The following is a 20,027-nucleotide window of genomic DNA, read 5'->3' on the forward strand; positions in this document are numbered from 1 at the left end:
AGGTACCATGAGTATGAGTTTAAAAGGCTCTTCAGGCTGTCCAGGGAGACGTCTGACTGGATCAGTGGTAAATTCAGGGTTTCGGCCTTCTATCCAAGCGCAGTGCAAGGTCGTCAACAAATATCTGCCAAAAAAACATGCCTCATTGCACTGGTGTACATCGGGTCACAGATGTCAATGTCTGCCATAGGCGACAAGTTCGATGTTACCGAGTCATCTGTGCACGCTTGCGTGACACGGGTCATCCACTTCCTGCACGCTACTAGCGATGAAGTTATATGCTGGCCCAGTAGAGCGGGAGAGGTGAACCGCATCAAGGCCGGTTTCCTCGCCAAGAGCGGTCGCCATCGGCTGCATAGACGGGTCGCACATCCAGATCCTAACCCCCAGCGAATCTGCGCAGTCGTACTTCAACCGCAAGAAGTGGCCATCCATCATCCTACAGGGAATAGGTGACGACAGGAACAAGTTCCTAAATGTTTTCATCAGCTTTCCGGGATCAGTGCACGACGCCCGCATATTAACGGAAAGCCCGTTTTTCGCACGTGCAGCCTTAGAATGCGGTGAAAGCTACATTCTTGGGTACAGTGCATACCCCTTGATGCCTTGGTTAATGACACCGTTCAGGGATAATGAGGGCTCATTGCCATCATGGAAAAGAAACTTTAATAGGCAACACAGTCAACAAAGAGTGTCAATCGAAAACACTTTTGGGATGCTGAAGCAGCGATTCAGGGGGTTGTATCATGTGGATGCCAAAAGTGTTGCGCAGAGCTGCTATGTGGTCATGGCCGCATGTGTGCTGCACAACCTATGCAACGACGAGAGGGACTTCCTCCTGGAGATGACATCATTGCCACAGGAAGAAGATGTGGGCAATGACGACTCTGAAGGAGACTTTGGCTCTGTAGCCTACCTGACTACAGCTGCCCTCTCGGAGAGTACATCGCCAAAGAGCAGTGCTAGATATCTTAAGCTCAGTGGCGGGTCATCGTACGTGTTTTTCATAATATATTGCCCCATATATGAGCAATGTTTTCGAAATGAAAGTTGAGTGTGCAGTGCTGTGGTAACAACTTTATTGTTGACCTTGCTGCTTAGCCAATAAATCAGCTAGGCGGTCAAGCCAAGCCATGCGTTCTTCATGCCGCTTGGCCTTGGCATCTTCCCACCTCTTTCGAGCTTCAAATTGCTCAGCTCTCGCCTGCTCTTGTTTTTTTTGTTTTTTTGCCTCCCCAATTTTTTTCTAAGGCCTCTAGGAGGGGAGCAAGCTTAGAGCGGCTGTTACGCTTCCTCTTTGGTGCTCTGTCACCCTTGGTTGGCACTGGCAGGTGCTCGGGCAGTTCATCTGTCGTGCTTCCCCTGTTTAAAATGTACACGAACAGACGCCACATCACTTCCAGGGTTTTGCACAAGCTATATGTAAATCTTCCTCACCCTGGGTTTCCACTTGGGAGTATTGTTGCCCCAGGCTCCAACAGCAATGTGGGGTTCACGCTGTGCTGTTTCTCAAGTATGTCAGCCAGCTCTCTGTGTGATACACAAGTGATTAAGCCACTGTACAGGCCAAGAAACAATAGCAACTTACTGCTCGTATCCACAGCTGACACGATGGTGCCCAGATGAACTGTTCTCCTTTTTTGACCGTTTATATGCCCGGTCCAGCGACTTCCATCTATTCTGGACTTGAGTGGCAGTGAGGTTGCAGCTGAACTCCTTGTTCACAAGTTCTGCAAGCTTCAGCCACAAAAGTTTTCGCATTCTAAACACAAAAAGAGAGCATAGTTTAGAGCAAAACACGTAATTCAACTTTTTCGCCGTAGCTCTTGCCATGTCCTGTATGCAAGGGCTGCACAGTGTTTCTTTAGTATTCTTATACTGCAAGTTCGCTGCTATCAGGTATTCTATGATCAAAATATTTGCATTTCGGCAGCCACACACTGCAAGCACTCAGTGTGGGATGAAAAGTTGTGTACTAAGCTGCAAGGCACACACCGCGGGGTAATCTGGACAACTTTGCAGCAATATTGAGACTAGCAATCCAAAAAACTATGCCCAGTGCTACTGTACATTTCTCTCTTGCACAAACTGTTATTTTGAACATGAAGGATATCATACCTGAGGGCTCTAGTTTTTCCAACCAAGACCTTCATCTCCGAGTATTTGGAGAGGAAGAACTTGGTTTTTTGGCTACCCCATAATTCTGCGTCTTCAGCGGATGCTGCTTGACAAAGAGGGGCTAGCGGGCGCCCATCGTCACTGACGGTGGCGGAAACTGGTGTCGGAGGCTGCGCTGGAGGGAGCAAGTCCTCATTGCTGGCCGCAAACCGCAGTGTGACACACTGCCCGTCTGCAAAGACAAACATTGGAAGTGTCTAAGCAGCACACCTTGACATTCCAGAATGACAAGCAGCACCTGAAACAAGCGACAATCGCAGTCTACACGTCTACTGCCACACTTGCAAAACCACCCCTTCCGACAGCTAACCACGTGTTTATCACCAGCATGCAGCTAGCTTCACTCACCTGATGCCTGGTATACATAACCATCCGAGTTCTGCATGGCTGAACCATCCTCGTTGTGAAGAAAGCGAACTTCCTTCTCGACACCCTGGAGAACGAGCTTCAGCGTCGTCTGCTCGGGGTTGGGCGGTATGTAGCACGCCGTCTTGAACTTATTTGTCCCCTCGCCTCGAGCTGGGGCACGGCTGCCAAGAACCGGCGTAGAACTAGGCCTGCACCTTGACAAAACGAGGAAAAAAGTGCAGAAGGCACGCGCGGCACCGGAAAAACGAGGATGACGGTGCTGCACCCTTCGAACTGGTGCAGCTGGTGCTGCCAAATCGAAGAGACCTTTGGAAGTGGCCGGCTTGTGCGCGCGAAGGAGGCAAGGGCTGCTAGAGCGGCCTTGAGTCGCTTGGTCAACGGACACGACATCGAGGCCACTTCCAAGAAAACTAGCCTGGGCCGGCCGCTTCCACAGAAACTGGCAGGCCTCTCCCGCAACGACACCTGGCCCCTGCAGCCCTGCCGACTGATGCATTCCCTCTGACTGGGCGCCATACTGTGACCGTCTGCACTCCCACAGCACAGGGAGTGCTTCCTTTCACACTCTCCCTCTCTCTCTCTCTCTGCCTCTACTGCAATAAACCTTTCAGTCTCCACCCAGCAGCCGTGTTGAGAAGTCCCTCGCATGCGGAGCTCCCACGCCCCACATCACCGAAATCTTTTAACACTGCCGACAAGAAGTAGGATGTAGAACGTACGCAGTAATCCTGTGGAACATAATAAATGATGTAGGTATCGATTATTAGGTAACGGAATTTCTACGGGAAATCTACCGAGATAATAAAGTTGAAATTACATGGAAAGGAATAAAAAAGTACCACAACTGTGGGGGTGCACAAAAGATTAACGCAAAGTTGTCCTCTATCACCACTGCTGTTCATGCTCTATGTGATAAATATGGAAAGAAGGCTACAAGAAAGTAGTCTTAAGTTATAATCTGTCATACAGATTAGACGGAAATGTAGTTGAGCATCAGCTCCCGGGTTTAATGTATGTGGACGATATTGTACTGTTAGCGGATAGACAGGAAGATTTGCAAACTTTGGTTAATTGTTGTGGAGACGAAGAAGACACTCTAGGTTTCAGTTTTAGCGCAACTAAATCGGGTGTAATGATTTTGAACGATACAACTGATCAGGTGCTCACAATACAAGGCCACGAATTGCCCAGAGTGACCGAATCCAAATACCTCGGGATATGGCTAAACGAAGGGCAGATATACACGGAAAAGCACGAACAGGCTCTTAGGGCAAAAGGACGAAGAGACGCCGGGATAATGAAACATAGGGCATTATGGGGGTACAACAAATATGAAGTACTGAGAGGTATTTGGAAAGGAATAATGGTTCCGGGGCTTACTTTCAGGAATACGGTTCTGTGCTTATGGGCAGAAGTTCAGTCAAGATTAGACGTAAATCAGAGAGCTGTTGGAAGATTAGCACTAGGTGCCCACGGCAAAACCACAAACGAGGCAGTACAAGGGGATATGGGCTGGGCATAGTTCGAAGAACAGGAAGCTAAGAGTAAAATACTGTATGAAGAACGCCTCAGGAAATTGGACGATAACAGGTGGGCAGCTGAGGTATTTAAATACATGTACAGAAAGAGCATTGACTCACAGTGGCGGAAAAGAACTAGAAAACTAACCAGTAAGTGTGCCAGACACGAGGCCGGAGAAGAAAAGAAAGAGCATTAAAAGACTGGTTAAAAACTCCTAATTTAAAAATTGGATTAATTAAATTGAAAAGAAGCACAGCGTAGAACTATATCGATACTGGAAAAGGCAGATCAGGAAAGGCGCAGCTACAAAAAAAAATCATCTTCAAGGAAGATGATGACACATGTGCTGTGTGTGGTAGTTCTGTGGAAACAGTTGAACACCTCATACTCAAATGTGATGGTACCCATCCGGATGTCGATGCAGGCACAGTCACTCTTCCGGAGGCCCCAGGGTTTAAAGATAACAATGGTCATGTGAATGATTCTGCAGTCGAAGTTAGCAAAAAGCGATTGGAGGATTGGTGGCTGAAAAGTAGAGAGGTGACATCAGGTTAGAAGTGTAGGGAACCGTAGTCAAAGAAGATGACGAATCTTTATGTGAATTAACAACGAAGTTGAACAAAATTAACAAAAAAAAAACCTGAGCAATTGCCACCACCCCGTTTCAAAGGCGGCGCTCAGCGGCGCCGCTGTACACTCTAGCCGCGCGCTTGCCTTGGCGTTATGGGGTTAAAATGGGGGAGATAAACACGTATTCCCCGTTTAAGCGCGGCTGACACAGTTCAAAACCGCGCTTACCCCACCCCGTGGTCGCGTACGCTACTGAGCGCACGCCGACCACGGCGGGCCTTGCTCTGCGGGAACAAAGGAACGACACACTGGCTGACACAAACAAGGCATTTATTGCTATAACAACAATAACGCCAGCTAGCAACAAAATACACTGAGGAATCTAGGATGTCCGACTCACCAGCACGGCTACGAGCGAACGTCCGCCCACGGTAGGGCAAAGGGATAAACTCCGAGGTCGAGCGGGACGGGCTCGGCGGGAGTAAGTTCCGACCAAGAGGCGCCCGTCGACGAAGAGCGAAGTTGCGAGCGAAACGTCTGCTCGCTTCCCGATCCCAGGGAGAAGAGGCCCCGTAGCTCCCCGCGAGCGCGCAGCAAAACGCCATCCGTGGCGCTGGTGTCGCTGCGACGCGAGCGCCCTCCCCTGTTAGTGGAAAGTCACCGAACCGAGAGGAGTGCTTTGCGGAGGAGCTAACCACAGGGAACTAGCGCGTTAAGGGAAAGCGAACGCAGGGGACGAAAGCGTCCCCACATCCCCCCAACCTTAAATAGACCCCCGCGCCTGCAAGTTACATGCTATGGAGGAGTCTCCTGGTCTTCATGCACTTGAGGCAGGTCGTGCAGCGGAGGTCACGCCGACAGAGTGCACGCAGTCTTCCGCGGTATTCCGAAGGCGACGTGAAGGTCTCCGCTGGGACGACTCGCATGGCCCGCGGACTACGTGTCCGCAGGCCCGCGAAGAGGAGGGCCGGTTGACCACTGCAGGCCAAGATTCCGCAGTAGTCGCCAGGGTAACAGCAGCCGGAGGTGGCTGCTGTCTGGTCTCGCCACGGCTGCCCCGGATGGATGCGGCGAACAGGATACAGGCCGCTCCGTCGCAGCAGGCGGCAGCGAGACGATGTGCACAGGACAGCAAGCCGGAGTGGCTCCACTGGATCTGCAAAATTTCCGAAACACACTCCGCATGCCTTTAACGTAGGTCACGGGAGGGGAAACGGCGTACACAAGGGCCTGGTGGCTCAATGCTCAACTCGCTAGCAAAACGTGTCGGGCGGCTGTGCAACGCAAAGTTCGAGTGAACAAAGCCCTTTCTTGAGTTGAACGAGAATGCTCGGTTCATGCGAGATTAAAAAAAAACAGGCGGCCAGCAAAGTGCGCCCCCTCTCAACACCACGGTCCGGTGGTCGTGTCACTTTTGACATGGCGCAGGCAGCTATGAATAGCCTTAGGCCTCACTACCACTGTGATGGTCGACGACCTCCAACAAAAGAAAGACCCGAAACGGGTTTCGTGCGCGCAGCCGCGAGGAGACATCAGCGTTGTGGGGTGGTCCTCCCCGCTCACTGCACGAAGCAGCTGCTGAGTGATCGGCGCCCACCGTATCGGACGGTGTCGGAACGCCCGGTGCCGAGCTGCAATACCAGCGAGCTCGTTACGGCACCCGTGGCCCCAGGCCACCCGGCTCCCGTAGCCGCAACTCCCAGAGTCGAAAAAGAGACAGCGAGAAAATATATACAGAAAACTCGGACCACCCACGCGGCTTCCGTACTCACTCGCTTCGGGCTCGGCAACTCCGCGGGCGCTAGGCCTCGCGCTCCCTCGATGCGGACCAAGTGGTTCTTGAAGAAACTCCAGGAAGAAAACTTCACAAAAAAAACATGCTGAGCATGTCGAAAAGTTCAAACATGCTGCAGCGCAATACACCTCGCACTCAAGAAAGCATGCCGCAGGTCCTAGCGATCAAAATTCACTCTAGGCCTAGCACTTGTCAAGTCCGGACAAAGAGCGTTCCTCGAACCGAACAGACTGTCGTCCAATGTTCCAAGAGCAGGCCCCACGTTGGGCTGCCAGATATGGGGTTAAAATGGGGGAGATAAACACGTATTCCCCGTTTAAGCGCGGCTGACACAGTTCAAAACCGCGCTTATCCCACCCCGTGGTCGCGTACGCTACTGAGCGCACGCCGACCACGGCGGGCCTTGCTCTGCGGGAACAAAGGAACGACACACTGGCTGACACAAACAAGGCATTTATTGCTATAACAACAATAACGCCAGCTAGCAACAAAATACACTGAGGAATCTAGGATGTCCGACTCACCAGCACGGCTACGAGCGAACGTCCGCCCACGGTAGGGCAAAGGGATAAACTCCGAGGTCGAGCGGGACGGGCTCGGCGGGAGTAAGTTCCGACCAAGAGGCGCCCGTCGACGAAGAGCGAAGTTGCGAGCGAAACGTCTGCTCGCTTCCCGATCCCAGGGAGAAGAGGCCCCGTAGCTCCCCGCGAGCGCGCAGCAAAACGCCATCCGTGGCGCTGGTGTCGCTGCGACGCGAGCGCCCTCCCCTGTTAGTGGAAAGTCACCGAACCGAGAGGAGTGCTTTGCGGAGGAGCTAACCACAGGGAACTAGCGCGTTAAGGGAAAGCGAACGCAGGGGACGAAAGCGTCCCCACAGCGTGAATGCTTTGCTTGGGTCGAGAAAGCGACAACGTGCACAAGAGACGCCAGAACAGCGTGGAGAACGTCTTGCAAAGCGTCATGCTAAGGATGCAGCTCAGCGACAACGTTCTACCTCGCAGAGTGGTTGCACGTCATCAGTCACTGATGAATCTCAACACCTGACTGCTCAGGAACGCCGCAATGCTACCAGGTGAAGGCAATGCGCCGAAGAATCGCCAGAAGAACGCGCACAAAGACTCGAAAAACAGCGGATTACCGATGTTGCCAGGAATCAACGGAAGAACGAATTACGGGAGAGACTACGTGCAGGTGAAACAGCAGAAGAACGACAGGCACGCCTGGAGAAAAGGCGGAAAGCATGAACCGTACTACTCGCTGCCGTCGAACCCGGCACTACCGGCGAGCAAAAACGTTCCGAATATGCTCGGAGAGTGGAGGAATATGCGTCGGCTACACGCGAGTTCCAGCGACGGTTTACTGACAATCCGTTCGGAAGTGTGCGCTCTGTGTGTGAGCGGTTATGGCATAAAAATGACTTGACACCGGTAAGTCCATGCAGCCATTGCTAATGCAATTTACCCGGTTTAACCAGAGCTAAACCAATGCCAATTTTTTGACGCATCGATTAGCACGGACCCTGACAACGATGCTGAATGCTACCCAGTTTTCTGCTTCAGGTCCGACCTCCGAGGCAGTGCACATTGTTCTGTGCAGTCCCGGAGATCAGGGGACAGGGCCCATACATTGAGGACCAGGTCATGAGGGCCAACTCAGTAATCAGAGAGATGGGAAAGTCCCTCAGATGTGATGTGATGGATGTCAACTGGATGATTTACGGAGACAGGAACTCTCCCCCATTCTGCCCTGATGGCACCGAGCCAGCGGGATGGCAGGTTGGGAAGAGGATGGGCTGTAGGGCAGTGGCTTTTTTACAGGCACGCAGGATAACCCTGCAGGCCAAGGAGTAGGCAGCAAATGCGAAAGAAGGGGGGGGGGGGGGGGTGCAGAGCAAGGGAACGGCGAACAAAAAGGAAGCAACCTCTCAGTGTTGGGTTCATTAACATGCAAGGGGGAAGAAGTCGAATCAAATGGGATGAAATCGAAGAACAACTAAAATCCGAAACCTTTGGGTTAATATGGGGTTGCGGAAACTCACCTGAGAGACATGGAAGAACCGCCACACATTGCAGGTTACACTTGGATAGGGTGTAACAGAAAAGAGAAAGACTGTAAAGGTGGAGGCCTAGGGGCATTAGTAAAGGGGCAAGATTGGGAAAGGGTAAGAGAGAACTGCGGAGAGCATCTATGGCTCCATGGCATAGTGGGGAGTCTAAGAACAATAATAGGGTTTGTATACCTTAAAACAGGGAGTGAGGAGAATAAAGGGCATTTCAAATGTATGCCTAAAGACATCAGGAACATAGGCTCGCATCGGGAAATAATCGTCTTGGGAGATATGAATGCTCACTTCGAATACTTTGATGGAGCTACAGATGCAACGGGGAAGATGTTTGGAGACTTCTGCAGTGCCCATGATCTAGTAATGGTTAATACGGAAATAAAATGCGAAGGGAAAGTAACATGGGTAAGAAATAACTCGCACTCAACTATTGACTATTGCCTAATGTCACACAAACTGTATGACAGGTTCAGGGACATGAAAATTGACGAAGCAGGTATAAAAGCCTGGGAAGCGACCACAGAAGCATCAAAATTACATTTGGTAGCGCAATACCAGCAGTAGGAACTCAAGGGAAGGAAAGTAAACATAACCTCACTGATGCACAACTGCAGGAAGTGTCGGGACACATTGAAGACATAGTATCCAAGCAGCCGGATAGGGAGTGGCCACATGATGCCCTAGTGGGGATTTTTCAAAGGGGTTAGAGAAGGCCCAAAGCAAAAAGGGAAGAAGAAAAAAAAGACACACACCAAAAAGCTGGTGGGACAGGGAAGTGAAGGCAGCCATAGCGCGACAACAAGAGGCATCTAGGGAGCACAGGTTTGCAAAGAAAAGGGGAGCCCCACCGGGCGAAGTGGATGCAAAATGGAGTGAGTACCTTGAGAGAAAAAGGAAGGCAGCAGCATTAGTCCAAGCCAAAATAGGAAAGGCAGGAGACCAGTGGATGATGGAGGTAAATAAGATAGATAGGAATGCTGCAAAGAGGTTTTGGGAGCACATAAGGCTACAAGGGAAGAGGACAGAGGGCATCCAACACACTCTGACCACACAAGATGGAGAAAGGGTAGAGGGAGAGGAAGCACAAGAATTTATCAGACAAACAATTGAAGCAGCATTTGCAGAGCCTGTGGCGGACAGACTAGAGGAGAGAAGGGACAGGGGAGGAAGGGCCTAGGGAGAGGACAGCAGGGGACTGGGACAGAATAAAAGGCAAGGTTCCCATCGGAACAGCGACAGGACCAGACGGCATACCTATGAGATTAATTACCATACTAGGCAAAAAAAGCAAACTGAAATTACGACAGGTCATTGAAAAAGTAGTAGAGGGAGGAGACGTTCCAAAAGACTGGAAAGTGAGCAGGATGAGACTAATATACAAAGGCAAGGGAAACAAGGACAACATTAAATGCTACCAACCAATTACGGTCACATCAGTTATATACAGGCCAGCAATGCAGATGGTGAAAATGAGAATGGAAGAATGGGCAGAGCGTGAGGAGATCTTGGGAGAGTTGCAGAACGGTTTCCGAAAGGACAGACGGTTGGAGGACAATCTATTTGTCATAATGCAGTGTATAGAGATAGCTGAGGCAAGTCGGAGGCCTCTGTGGATGGCATTTTTAGTCATTAAGAGGGCACACGTCAATGTGAATCAGGAAAATCTTTGGGACCAATTGAAGAGATATGGTGCCAATAGAAATCTGGTTGACTTTCTACAACGTATGTATTCAGACAATGAGGTGGTAGTAACATGGGAGGGAGAAGCTACAAAACCAGCTAAAATTAAAAGAGGGCTAAGACCGGGCTGCCCACTATCACCCCTACTTTTCATGGTATACATGAGCCAAATGGAAAAGAGGTTGGAAGAGAGTTGGGTAGGAGCTGACGTGAGTTATATGCTGGACTAATGTATGCGGATGACATTGTACTACTAGCAGACAAGCGAGATAGGCTGCAGGAACTAGTTAAGATCTGTGGTGAGGAGGGCAACAAGCTAGGACTCCAATTCAGTAGAGAGAAGTCGGGGATAATGGTATATAATGATGAGAGGGGAGACCCACTAGAAATACAGGACACTATTATAGACCATGTGAGAACTTATAAGTATCTAGGTGTACGGCTAAGTGAAGGGAAAAAATATCTGGAAGAGCATGAGAGGATTCTGAAGGAAAAAGGAATTCAGACATTATGAAACATAGAGCACTATGGAGCTATAATAGGTATGAGATTGTTAGAGGGGTATGGAAGGCAATCATGGTACCGGGCCTCACATTTGGATGCAGTCCTGTGCATGAAATCAGAAATACAGTCAAGTCTAGAGGTCAGACAACGAAGCGTAGGAAGGCTAGCCTTGGGAGCCCATGGGAACACTCCGAATGAGGGAGTCCAAGGAGAAATGGGCTGGGCGTCATTCGAAGTTCGGGAGGCAATCGGCAAACTGAAATATGATCAGAGACTAACCCAAATGGAGGAAACAAGGTGGGCAAAAAAGGTGTACAAGTATATATACATGAAAAGTATTAACACAAAATGGACAAATAGAACCCGAAAGCTATAACGAAGTATTACGGGTGAGGGATGGGACGCAGCAAAATGGTAGCGTGAAAGTGGAGGTAAAGGAGACAGAAAGAAATGTGGAAAGAATGCAGGAAAAATCGGCGCTAGGTATACATAGGACACGAAAACGGGACATCAAAAAAGAGCGGTTATATGATTCGCGGGGCAGTTCACTGCTTTTTGAGGCTAGGACAGGGACTCTGAGAACAAAAACGTATAGGTCCAAATTTGAAGGAGTGGATATTTTGTGCTCTGCTTGTAAAACGGAAACCATAGAGCACTTGGTTCTGAGGGGCGCAGAACTCCGCCCAGCCCTCCCAGCGGGGACAACGACAGACAGAGATAGCGCTGGGATTTGCTGGGGAGGACGGGCGAGTGGATGGGAAAGGCGTGACATTGACGAAGGGGAGGTTGGTGGTGGTGTTGTTGGTGGTGGTGGTGGTGAAAACATTTATTAAGAATGAACAGGAGGCATGTTTGGATCAGCCCGTAAGGGACCGATCCTTACAAACGCTAGGTGGAGGTCCCTAGTATGGGACCCCAGTGGCGGTTGCCGCCGCCCGGGCGCGCCCGACTAAGGCTTGTTGGGCCTGTAAGTCGTGGCAGCCGAGCAGGGTCGCCTCCCAGTCCTCCCGGGTTGGGTTGAGGATGGGGGGAATAGCGGGGTTGGAGGGGCAGGCCCACACCATGTGATAGGTGTCAGAAGACACTGCACTACAGTGTGGGCAGCAGCCGCTAAAGGAGGGGTCAAAATGTTTTAGCGCTGCCGGACACAGCAATGTATTGGTGAGAAGGCGGAGAAGGAGCCGCTCATCCGCCTTCTTCAGGCCTTTACATGGGCTAGGGTAAAGGCGATGACAATTTTGATAATATGTTGTAATATCTTTGAATGTATATACCGGATTAAAATCCGGTTCCTGATCGGATGGGGAGGACAAAACAGCCCGGTGAGAGAGCGCGCGGGCGGCTGCGTGCCTCGTTTCCTGCCAACCCCTGATGAGCAGGGGCCCATATAAGGTAACGGTGTGCAGATTGGTGGCCGAAATCAAGGGAGGGGTGAATTTGGAGGGGAAAAGGATAGCCGAACTAGACATTGTAAGAGCGAAATTGAAAGAAAGGGAAAAGAAAAATCAATTAACAATGGGGGAAGTATAGGCTAGGTGGCGCAAGCTGCCACCCCATACAAAGGGTAAAGCCATATCATCCATTCACCCGGCGTCCAAGATGGCGACTTACATGCTTACGTGCGTGGACCGCTTCGCTAGTTCAGCTACACCCCTGGTTTTCACCTTCGCCCGCTGCCGCGCGGTACTGCGCATTTGGAAGGAGGGAAAATATATATAAGAGCGCCCGTAGAAGAGGCGCAGACATTCGCCATGGGAGGAGGAAAAGAAGACCCAGAAGTGGTGGCGTGGGAGTTGGCTCAAAAGCAGCGAGCATATGAACAGTGGAAGGCTAGACGAGCGGCTGAAACGCCAGAAGCACGAGAGGCACGCCTTGCTAGACGGCGGCAAAAGGACGCCGAATTGCGCCGTTTGGCTGCGTCGATTAAGAGTGGCCAGGTGAGCGACGACTGTACTTCGCGAGACGTCGAGCGGTTTCGAAGAAAGAATGAAAACGCCAGAGCCAAACGAGCTAGTGAAACACCCGAGCAACGAGAGGAGCGTCTCGCTAAACGCCGACGTCAAGAGGCTCATAAGCGCTTCTTACAGAGTGAAGACGACGGCGTTGTGGAAGAAGAGGTAAAGACTCGCCGCTACACAGCATGTTTAAACTCGGTGAAAGTGCCAGACAACACGTTTTGGAAGAGCTAGAAAGCTATGCCCAAATTGTAACCCTATGTATGAAACCTTAAGCTAAAACAAGCGTAGCCGCGGCCCAACTTTTTTTATGCGCGTGGTTACGGTGATGTGGCGCCATCTAATTTGTTCTTCGGAGACTACAGTTTCGGTGTCTAGTAGACTGCAATTTCCCATGACGCGCGAATTTTTGAAATGCCCTTGAAGCGGAGGGTACGGCGAGGACGCTCCATGTGTGGCGTCGGGCGCGCGCTCGGAAAAACCTTGCTGCACGCAATTCTACTGCATCGACTGCAATTATCATCTATGCTACGAGTAGCAGAGTCTCTGATGACGATGTTGCATTGTCGGAATTTGGTTCAGGCGCTGTAACTGCACAATCCGATCCCGGAACTTTGGCCTGTTAGTTTCGCTTTCTTTTTCCCGTCCGCTTGTGCGGGCGCATCTGGTTTGTTGTTCAGACAGTTCCATTTTCGGCCTAGTTCGTTATTTCCCCGCGGGTCCCTTAGAGCATAGATTTATTGCGACATAACACGCGGTGAGGATGGCGTCGCGTCGAGCTCGGGCACTTCGCGCGCTCGAGAGAGTCCCACTGCGCGTGATTCTTCAGCCTCTGCAGCTGATTTTCAGGATGCTCCGAGCAGCAGTGACTCGGACGACGATGTCCTAACATCGGATTTCGATTCCGCAGCTTTATCGCAAGTCTACTTATCGCATACTATATATCGCTATATTGCAGCTATACTTTGTTGTGTTTTTATATTTCATTTTTTAATTTTTTCTTATAAGTTCTGATTTGTATTTTTTAAAGCACGCTTACCAAGCTTTCGTTTGGCACGTAACATTACACTTCCAATTTTTGTTTGTTGGACTGTAAAAATCAGATCAAGGACACTCTCAAATGAGCCTTTTCAAGAGGCATAAAGAAAAAATTTCTAGCTCGAAAACTATTCAAGTTATAATTTTAATACTTTAATGCCATGTTTTAGTAAGAATTTGAATTGTTTTGTAATTTCTAGATTTTTTTTTAGTAAAAGTGGTTTGAAAGTTGTCATAACACAAATTTTGTTCTTTTTATTTTTTATTGTGTTTATTGATTTTTTTCACAACATTTCAAACCACAATCTGTGTGCAAATAAATTTCATTAGAAAGCACATTATATCTCAGTCATTGTTGGGCATTTTATGTACTTTTATCTATCACACTTTTCTAGAAAAAAATGTTTGTGTGAGACACATAAAAAACGGTCCTTTTGCCGTGGTAACGAAAGAGAACAGCAAAGGACCAAGGATACTTCCTTGAGGGACACTGGTGCTAACTGAATGTTGTGATGATTTAAAGTTACCAATCTGAACGTATTGTTTTCGAGATGATAAATAAGATTTCATAAGAAATAAGGCTTGTCCTCGTATCCCATATAATTATAGCTTTTCGAAAAGAATGTTACGGCTAATTCTGTTGAAAGCCTAAGTAAAGTCAACAAAAATAACTAATACTAATATTCTGTTTTCAAAGTGTTCTGATATATATATTCCTTCTGGTGAAGAGTGGCGAGTTCTGTTGATTTATTTTGTCTAAATCCGTACTGTGAACTAGTAATTATGTTCAGCGATTGCAGAAATTTTTCCATTCGTCTTAGAATAATTTTTTCCAGGCCCTTAGAAAAAACGAGAAGAATACTGATTGGCCTGTAATTACCGAAGTCATTCTGGTAACCCTTTTTGTAACGGACAGACTCCTTTGTTACCTGCAAATCTAAGGGGAAAGTTGCTCTTTCTAAGCATAAGTTATATATATAAGCAAGAAGGGCATAGAGATTGGTTGGTTTGGTTGGTTTATGGGGTTTAACGTCACAAAGCGACTAAGGCTATGAGAAACGCCGTAGTGGAAGGCTCCGGAAATTTCGACCACCTGGGGTACTTTAACGTGCACTGACATCGCACAGTACACAGGTCTCTAGAATTTCTCCTCCAAATAAATTCTAGCCGCCGCGGCCGGGATCGAACCGTGTCGTTTGGGTCAGCAGCCGAGCACCATAACCACTGAGCCACCGCGGCGGCATAGAGACATTCAATGATATGTTTGACAGGGTGAATCTGTACGTTGTTAACATCACAAGAGGTGGAGTTTGATAATTCATGAAAAAAAATTTCTATAATTTCTCTTTCATCAGCAGGTACAAGAAAAAGGGTGTCTGGACATCTTGTGATAAGTCAATGGTGCAATTCAGAGGCAGGTTCAATATATTGCGTGAAATGAGTGTTGAATGCTTCAGCTAAGTTATTGCCTGCATGGTCCTTTCCATCAATAGTGACCTTGTTGACTGCTGCGTTGATGTACTTGTCATCAAGGGAACGCAGCTTTTTTCAGAATATGTCAGGACGATCAACTGTACGAAAGTAATTCTCATAGTAACGTCTCCTTGCATTACGTATATCATTGTTTAGCTTACTTCTGTATTTCTTGAATTCATCCAGAACGGAAATGTTTTTGGATGTAACGAAAGAATTTTACAGTTTATTCTTTTCTTTGATGCACGCGAATAACTCTGGTGATATCCATGGCTTTTGCACTTTCCTGTTCTTTCGTTTGCTTTTAAGCGGAAAATGCTTGTGATATATAGTGTTAAATTTTTCTACAAAGCCTTGATATGATTCGTTCGCCTTCTTTTGGTTATATACGTCGTCCCAGTGTACAACGCACATCTCTGCATGGAAAGCATCAAGGGAGGCTGCTGTTATAACTTGGAGTAAAGATGCATTCTGCTTTTTTAAATTTGGGTTTCACAGTGTGACATAATGGATAGATTCCCATGTGGTCTCTTAGGTCACAGCAAGTTATTCCGGAGAGTGTGGAAGAAGCATCGATATTGGTGACAATTAAATCAAGTACAGTTCCTGTGCTCGAGGTTACGCGAGTCGGGTCTTTGATAGTAACTGCCATGCAGAAGCTGCACAGAATTTTGCCGAAATTGACACTGTTTGCAGCGTTCGACAACATGTCTATGTTCAAGTCACCGCTAATGACTAACTCATTTAATGTTCACATATAAAAGTAGAAAACAACTCTATATGCTCAAAGAAAACACAGATGTCACCGCTCGGTGGTCTCTAAAACAAAGAAAACAGTATTATTGGTTATTACAGAAACAACTTTCACATCTGGAGACACATGACATAGGTCTTCAACCAAATCACACTCAGTCCGGTTATTAACAAGAATACAGACTCCGCCACCACGACGAAGGTCGCGGTTAAGGGAAAACGTTGTAAATGACAGCAATTGGAAGTTATCTGTATTAAGCCATGATTCTGAAATCATAACACAGTAAGACCCACCTATGCCACTTCATTTGTTAGCCTACCATTTTCTTTTTCTTCTCTAGTCTTTGATGCACATATAGTATAATTTCTTGTATATTTGTACTTCTGATGAGTGCATACAACTGATACTTCAACACTGCGACCCACTCGGATCTGATTGTGCTACGACCAGCAAGGTGGTGGCAACATTGAGTCTCACTGTGGTGTGTTCGGCATTCAAACTAAGTGTGCATAACAATGAAAGGCTACTCTACAGTTGGGCTAATTAATTTCGGTTGGCATTGCAAAAGGAGCTTCGCTGTGAGCAGCAACTCAGTGCACACGGTGTCGGTGGACGCTGACGCAAGTCTCTCACACACATGCACAGTGCACACCTACGAATTGTCTAAAAGTTATTGCTGAGTTTCATTCATTACGCAGCAAGCATTTTTTTTCCTTTCGGCAAGAACCATTCTACAGAGACCCCCCCCCCCCCCCCCCCCCCCCTGAGCCAAGCCTCAGTGTAATCCGATGACACAGCTGCCATGACGTTAGAGCAGTAACACAGCTCCTGACCTGAGGTGAAGCAGAGCTAGTGTTGGCGCAATGCCATAGCCACCATGTGGCCCAAGTTGTGAGCAGGTGGTTGCACCGTACGCAGCACGAGGTCACAGCGATGTTATAAAAAACTGGCACAGATTGCGGCTGTACTTCTGCTAGTGCTATGGCCGTCAAAGATGACCACCACTGCGCTGAGCACTGTGAAAGGTTTTGCTTTAGAGAAGACCCTTCCTCGCATGCTACCGAGCGGGCTTGGATTTGGAACTAGTCTGAGCATCAGCGTGAGATGAATGCAGCGTAAAGCAGCGCTGAACAGCATGCTGTAAAGTGGCTCTCACTGGAAATTTATGCACCAAGCAGCAAAGCTTAGCTCTGGCTGTTTTTCTTTATTCTAGGCCAAGCGTGTGACAGTGGCTGCTGGGTCATCTTCTCAGCCTCGTGCTGGCAGCAGGCAGCATGGCCAGGACTTCTCGGAAGACAGAAATCTTGGGGTGGTAGTAGGCACCTGCGCTGCTTGTGGCAGTTCCATAACCTCTCTTCCTGTGCCTGGAGTCAGCACGCAGACAGAAGAAAAGCATAAAGGTAAGCACGGTGATTCTCGTCTCTGGCAGTGATGTCCTGTCATTCATGTCATGTCCATGCAGCAACACAGACACCAGCACTTATGTGTGCTAGGGGGACGCAGACACGTGACCATTAGCTGATGTCAGCGGCCGACATTGAAGATTACCAGCTCATTCCCAGGTAATAACAAGGCACCTTGATAACTCATTAGTATGGTTTCTACATGTTATGACTTTTGGTGTTGCAGGCGTACCGCATTGCAGCTGCCTTTGGCTGATATGACATCCACGGTCATGCTCTGCTGTTGATTACATCAAGATGCACTTGGAGCGTTTTTGCACATCCGTCCAAGTCTGGTGCAATCCTTCCAACTCTGGCCTTAAAAAGGTACACACAACTTGGGTGCACGTGGCTGAAACATGCATTTGCATATTTATTTTAGCTGCACCGGTGTTCTTTTACCACCAGTAAACTTATTAGGTGTAGCACAGCGATTAGCACGTTTTCATCATATAGACCTATCCCTACTGTAGGCCAATAATAGAAGTTATATTCCGAATACACGTGATGCTTATGCGTGAAGTGATTAGATGTGGCGTCTTAGTGCTTATGGTGCTTGCCTGCTGATTCGGAAGACATGGGTTTGATCCCGGCCACGGTGGTTGCATTTCTAGGCAGGCACAATGCTAGAGGCCTGTTTACTGTATGATGTTGGCAAATGTTAAAGAACCCCAGGTGGTTGATATTATCCGCAGCCTTTCACTACGCGTCCCTCAAAGCCCAAGTCTCTTTGGGACGTTGAACCCCTTAAAACTTTAAATGAATAAACGGTTAAAGCAAATGTTGCAATGACAAAATCAAGAAAATGGTTTTTAAGTTTGTGTGGGCCTTTTGTCTCTTGTTTGTAGCACACATCAGTTGAGCACTGAAAGTTAGCTTTGCTGTAGATAATGAAGTATTCAGATCGAGAGGGAGTGAAATCATACCTTGCTTTCCAAACTGTAGGGAATGTTATCAATGAACCTCAGTAAGTGCAAGTAGCTGAAGTAGACTCAAAGGAGAAGCATGGGTTTCGTTGTCAGATGTTTTATTTTTGTGGTAGTGTTAAGCAGGGACTAAACACTGCAGAGCATGAATCGCACTGTGTCTTATTTGTGAAACGTACCTCGATTCTATCCATATGCCAAAACTAGTTGATTACGAAAACTTTAGAAATATCCAGCAATCTCGGATGCTCGGCAGTAGCCTCGTGAGGTCAGAGTTATAATTTTCGTCTGAGGATTATCAAACATTTGGTTATAAATTGGTGGCCTCTCTTGTTGCAACACTGTCTCCGAGTGTTTGCTGTTGTCCTGTGTTGCACATAGTACCTTTTTTTTTTCTCAAGGTGGCATGGTCGTTTGACTCCACTAAGCGCCGAGTTTGTATGAGACCAGTCATCACAGGCATTTCATTTCTTTCTGTGCACTGTTCACATAGGTTTGAGAGTAATGCCAGTTGTTATCTCGTGCTAGGCCTGAACATTTAATAAGCTACCAAATCGAGGCAGGTTGGACTGATGACTCGCTTTGTCGTCCTTATTGGCAGCTGCAGCCACGGTCCATCTGGTGTGGTCTGATGTGTGGCCTGAGTAAAGAGCCAGCTGGAATAGGGACCGCCCCCACGGAGCACAAGTGCACGTGCCCTCAGGACCATAGCTCTACACTGCACGCGTGTCGTGTTCTGCGTCATGATGGGTGACGCCCCCCATCCCGTGGACATGTTGGTAATTCCAGCTACAGTGGTTCACTGGTGTTTGCTCAACATGCCAGTGAACTTTATTAGTGTGTATATATTTTGTATATAACTGTGCCTACATATCATTTCATGCTAGTTTTCGTTTACTTTGGTTTGTGCTGTAGAATTGATTTTGAGACACATGCTGTGGCATGCTCTGGAAAGTGTGTTCAAAACTCATGGCTTACGCAGTCTGCTGAAATTCTTCACAATTTGAATCCATCTTTCACGATGTGTGCTTCATTTAAAAGGCTTTAGGAAAAAAAACCTATCAATCACATTGCCTTAATTCATAACATAAGTGTAGAGGTTTGCATCGTAATGCATAGTCTTGAGTTTGGTCAGTGTAACCACCATTGTTTGTTGTCAGGTCATATTAACATCTTCAAATTTTGGTCGTTGTTGAATTGAATTTGACAGTTGTGTGTTGAACAAAGCACATCGAAAGAGACGAGCAAGCTGCTACTTCCTTTCTGTAGTATTTCACTTGTGCAACGTGTTCAGTTTCAACTAACTGAGTACAGTTTCATGTCATATTCAGTGCACTTGCCCGCTAGTGTGGGTAATGTCTGTGATAAAGCATCACCACAATGCCTAGTTCCAGCAATGATCTCGAGCTTTGTAGTGCAGACTTCCTAGTCTCTCACATAATCACCAGCATGAAAAGGTTGTTTACGTGCCTGCAACCTTCAGCAAATGTATGTGTGACTTGTACTGTGTGTGTGTTATTCTGTTGATGGTTGATGCAAGACTGCACAGCCTCGTGAAAAAAAAAAGTGCATGGCCAAGTGCTTTTTGTAAACCAAATGCTCACTTGGCATGGTTCAAGTGTCCATGCAGTCAGGTCTGTACAGTTAGGATCAGCATAAAGGTTATCATTTTTTCCTGAGCCGAGCAAAGCCATGAACAAGGAATTTTTTCCTTAAGGTGACTGCTGCCTGCTTTGCAGTAGAAGTAATGGTGCAGGGTA

The 20,027-nt window shown here is 47.9% G+C and overlaps 1 protein-coding gene and 1 pseudogene across 3 annotated transcripts in view; one reads left to right on the forward strand and one right to left on the reverse strand.

The window, feature by feature from the left end:
* The window catches only part of LOC149370240 (uncharacterized), a 30,532-nt gene extending 10,761 nt beyond the window's left edge, over positions 1 to 19,771 (forward strand). For 2 of the 3 annotated variants that reach the window (XM_089560810.1, XM_089560803.1), the window contains exons 2-5: positions 17,113 to 17,299; positions 17,362 to 17,461; positions 17,529 to 17,668; positions 18,869 to 19,771. In XM_089560810.1, the coding sequence (XP_089416936.1) occupies positions 17,113 to 17,299; positions 17,362 to 17,417 (243 nt within the window). In that variant the 3' untranslated portion in view covers positions 17,418 to 17,461; positions 17,529 to 17,668; positions 18,869 to 19,771. Of the gene's footprint in view, positions 1 to 11,881; positions 12,797 to 17,112; positions 17,300 to 17,361; positions 17,462 to 17,528; positions 17,669 to 18,868 lie in introns of those variants that run through there. The other variant, XM_089560818.1, reaches the window with a different exon arrangement.
* Positions 1,079 to 3,063, reverse strand: LOC149370241 (uncharacterized; annotated as a pseudogene).
* Positions 19,772 to 20,027: the final 256 nt, after the last annotated feature.

The sequence above is a fragment of the Amblyomma mixtum genome, chromosome 1 (genome assembly GCF_055824585.1).
Source record: "Amblyomma mixtum isolate Tamu chromosome 1, ASM5582458v1, whole genome shotgun sequence".
Classification (NCBI taxonomy): Eukaryota; Metazoa; Arthropoda; class Arachnida; order Ixodida; family Ixodidae; genus Amblyomma; species Amblyomma mixtum.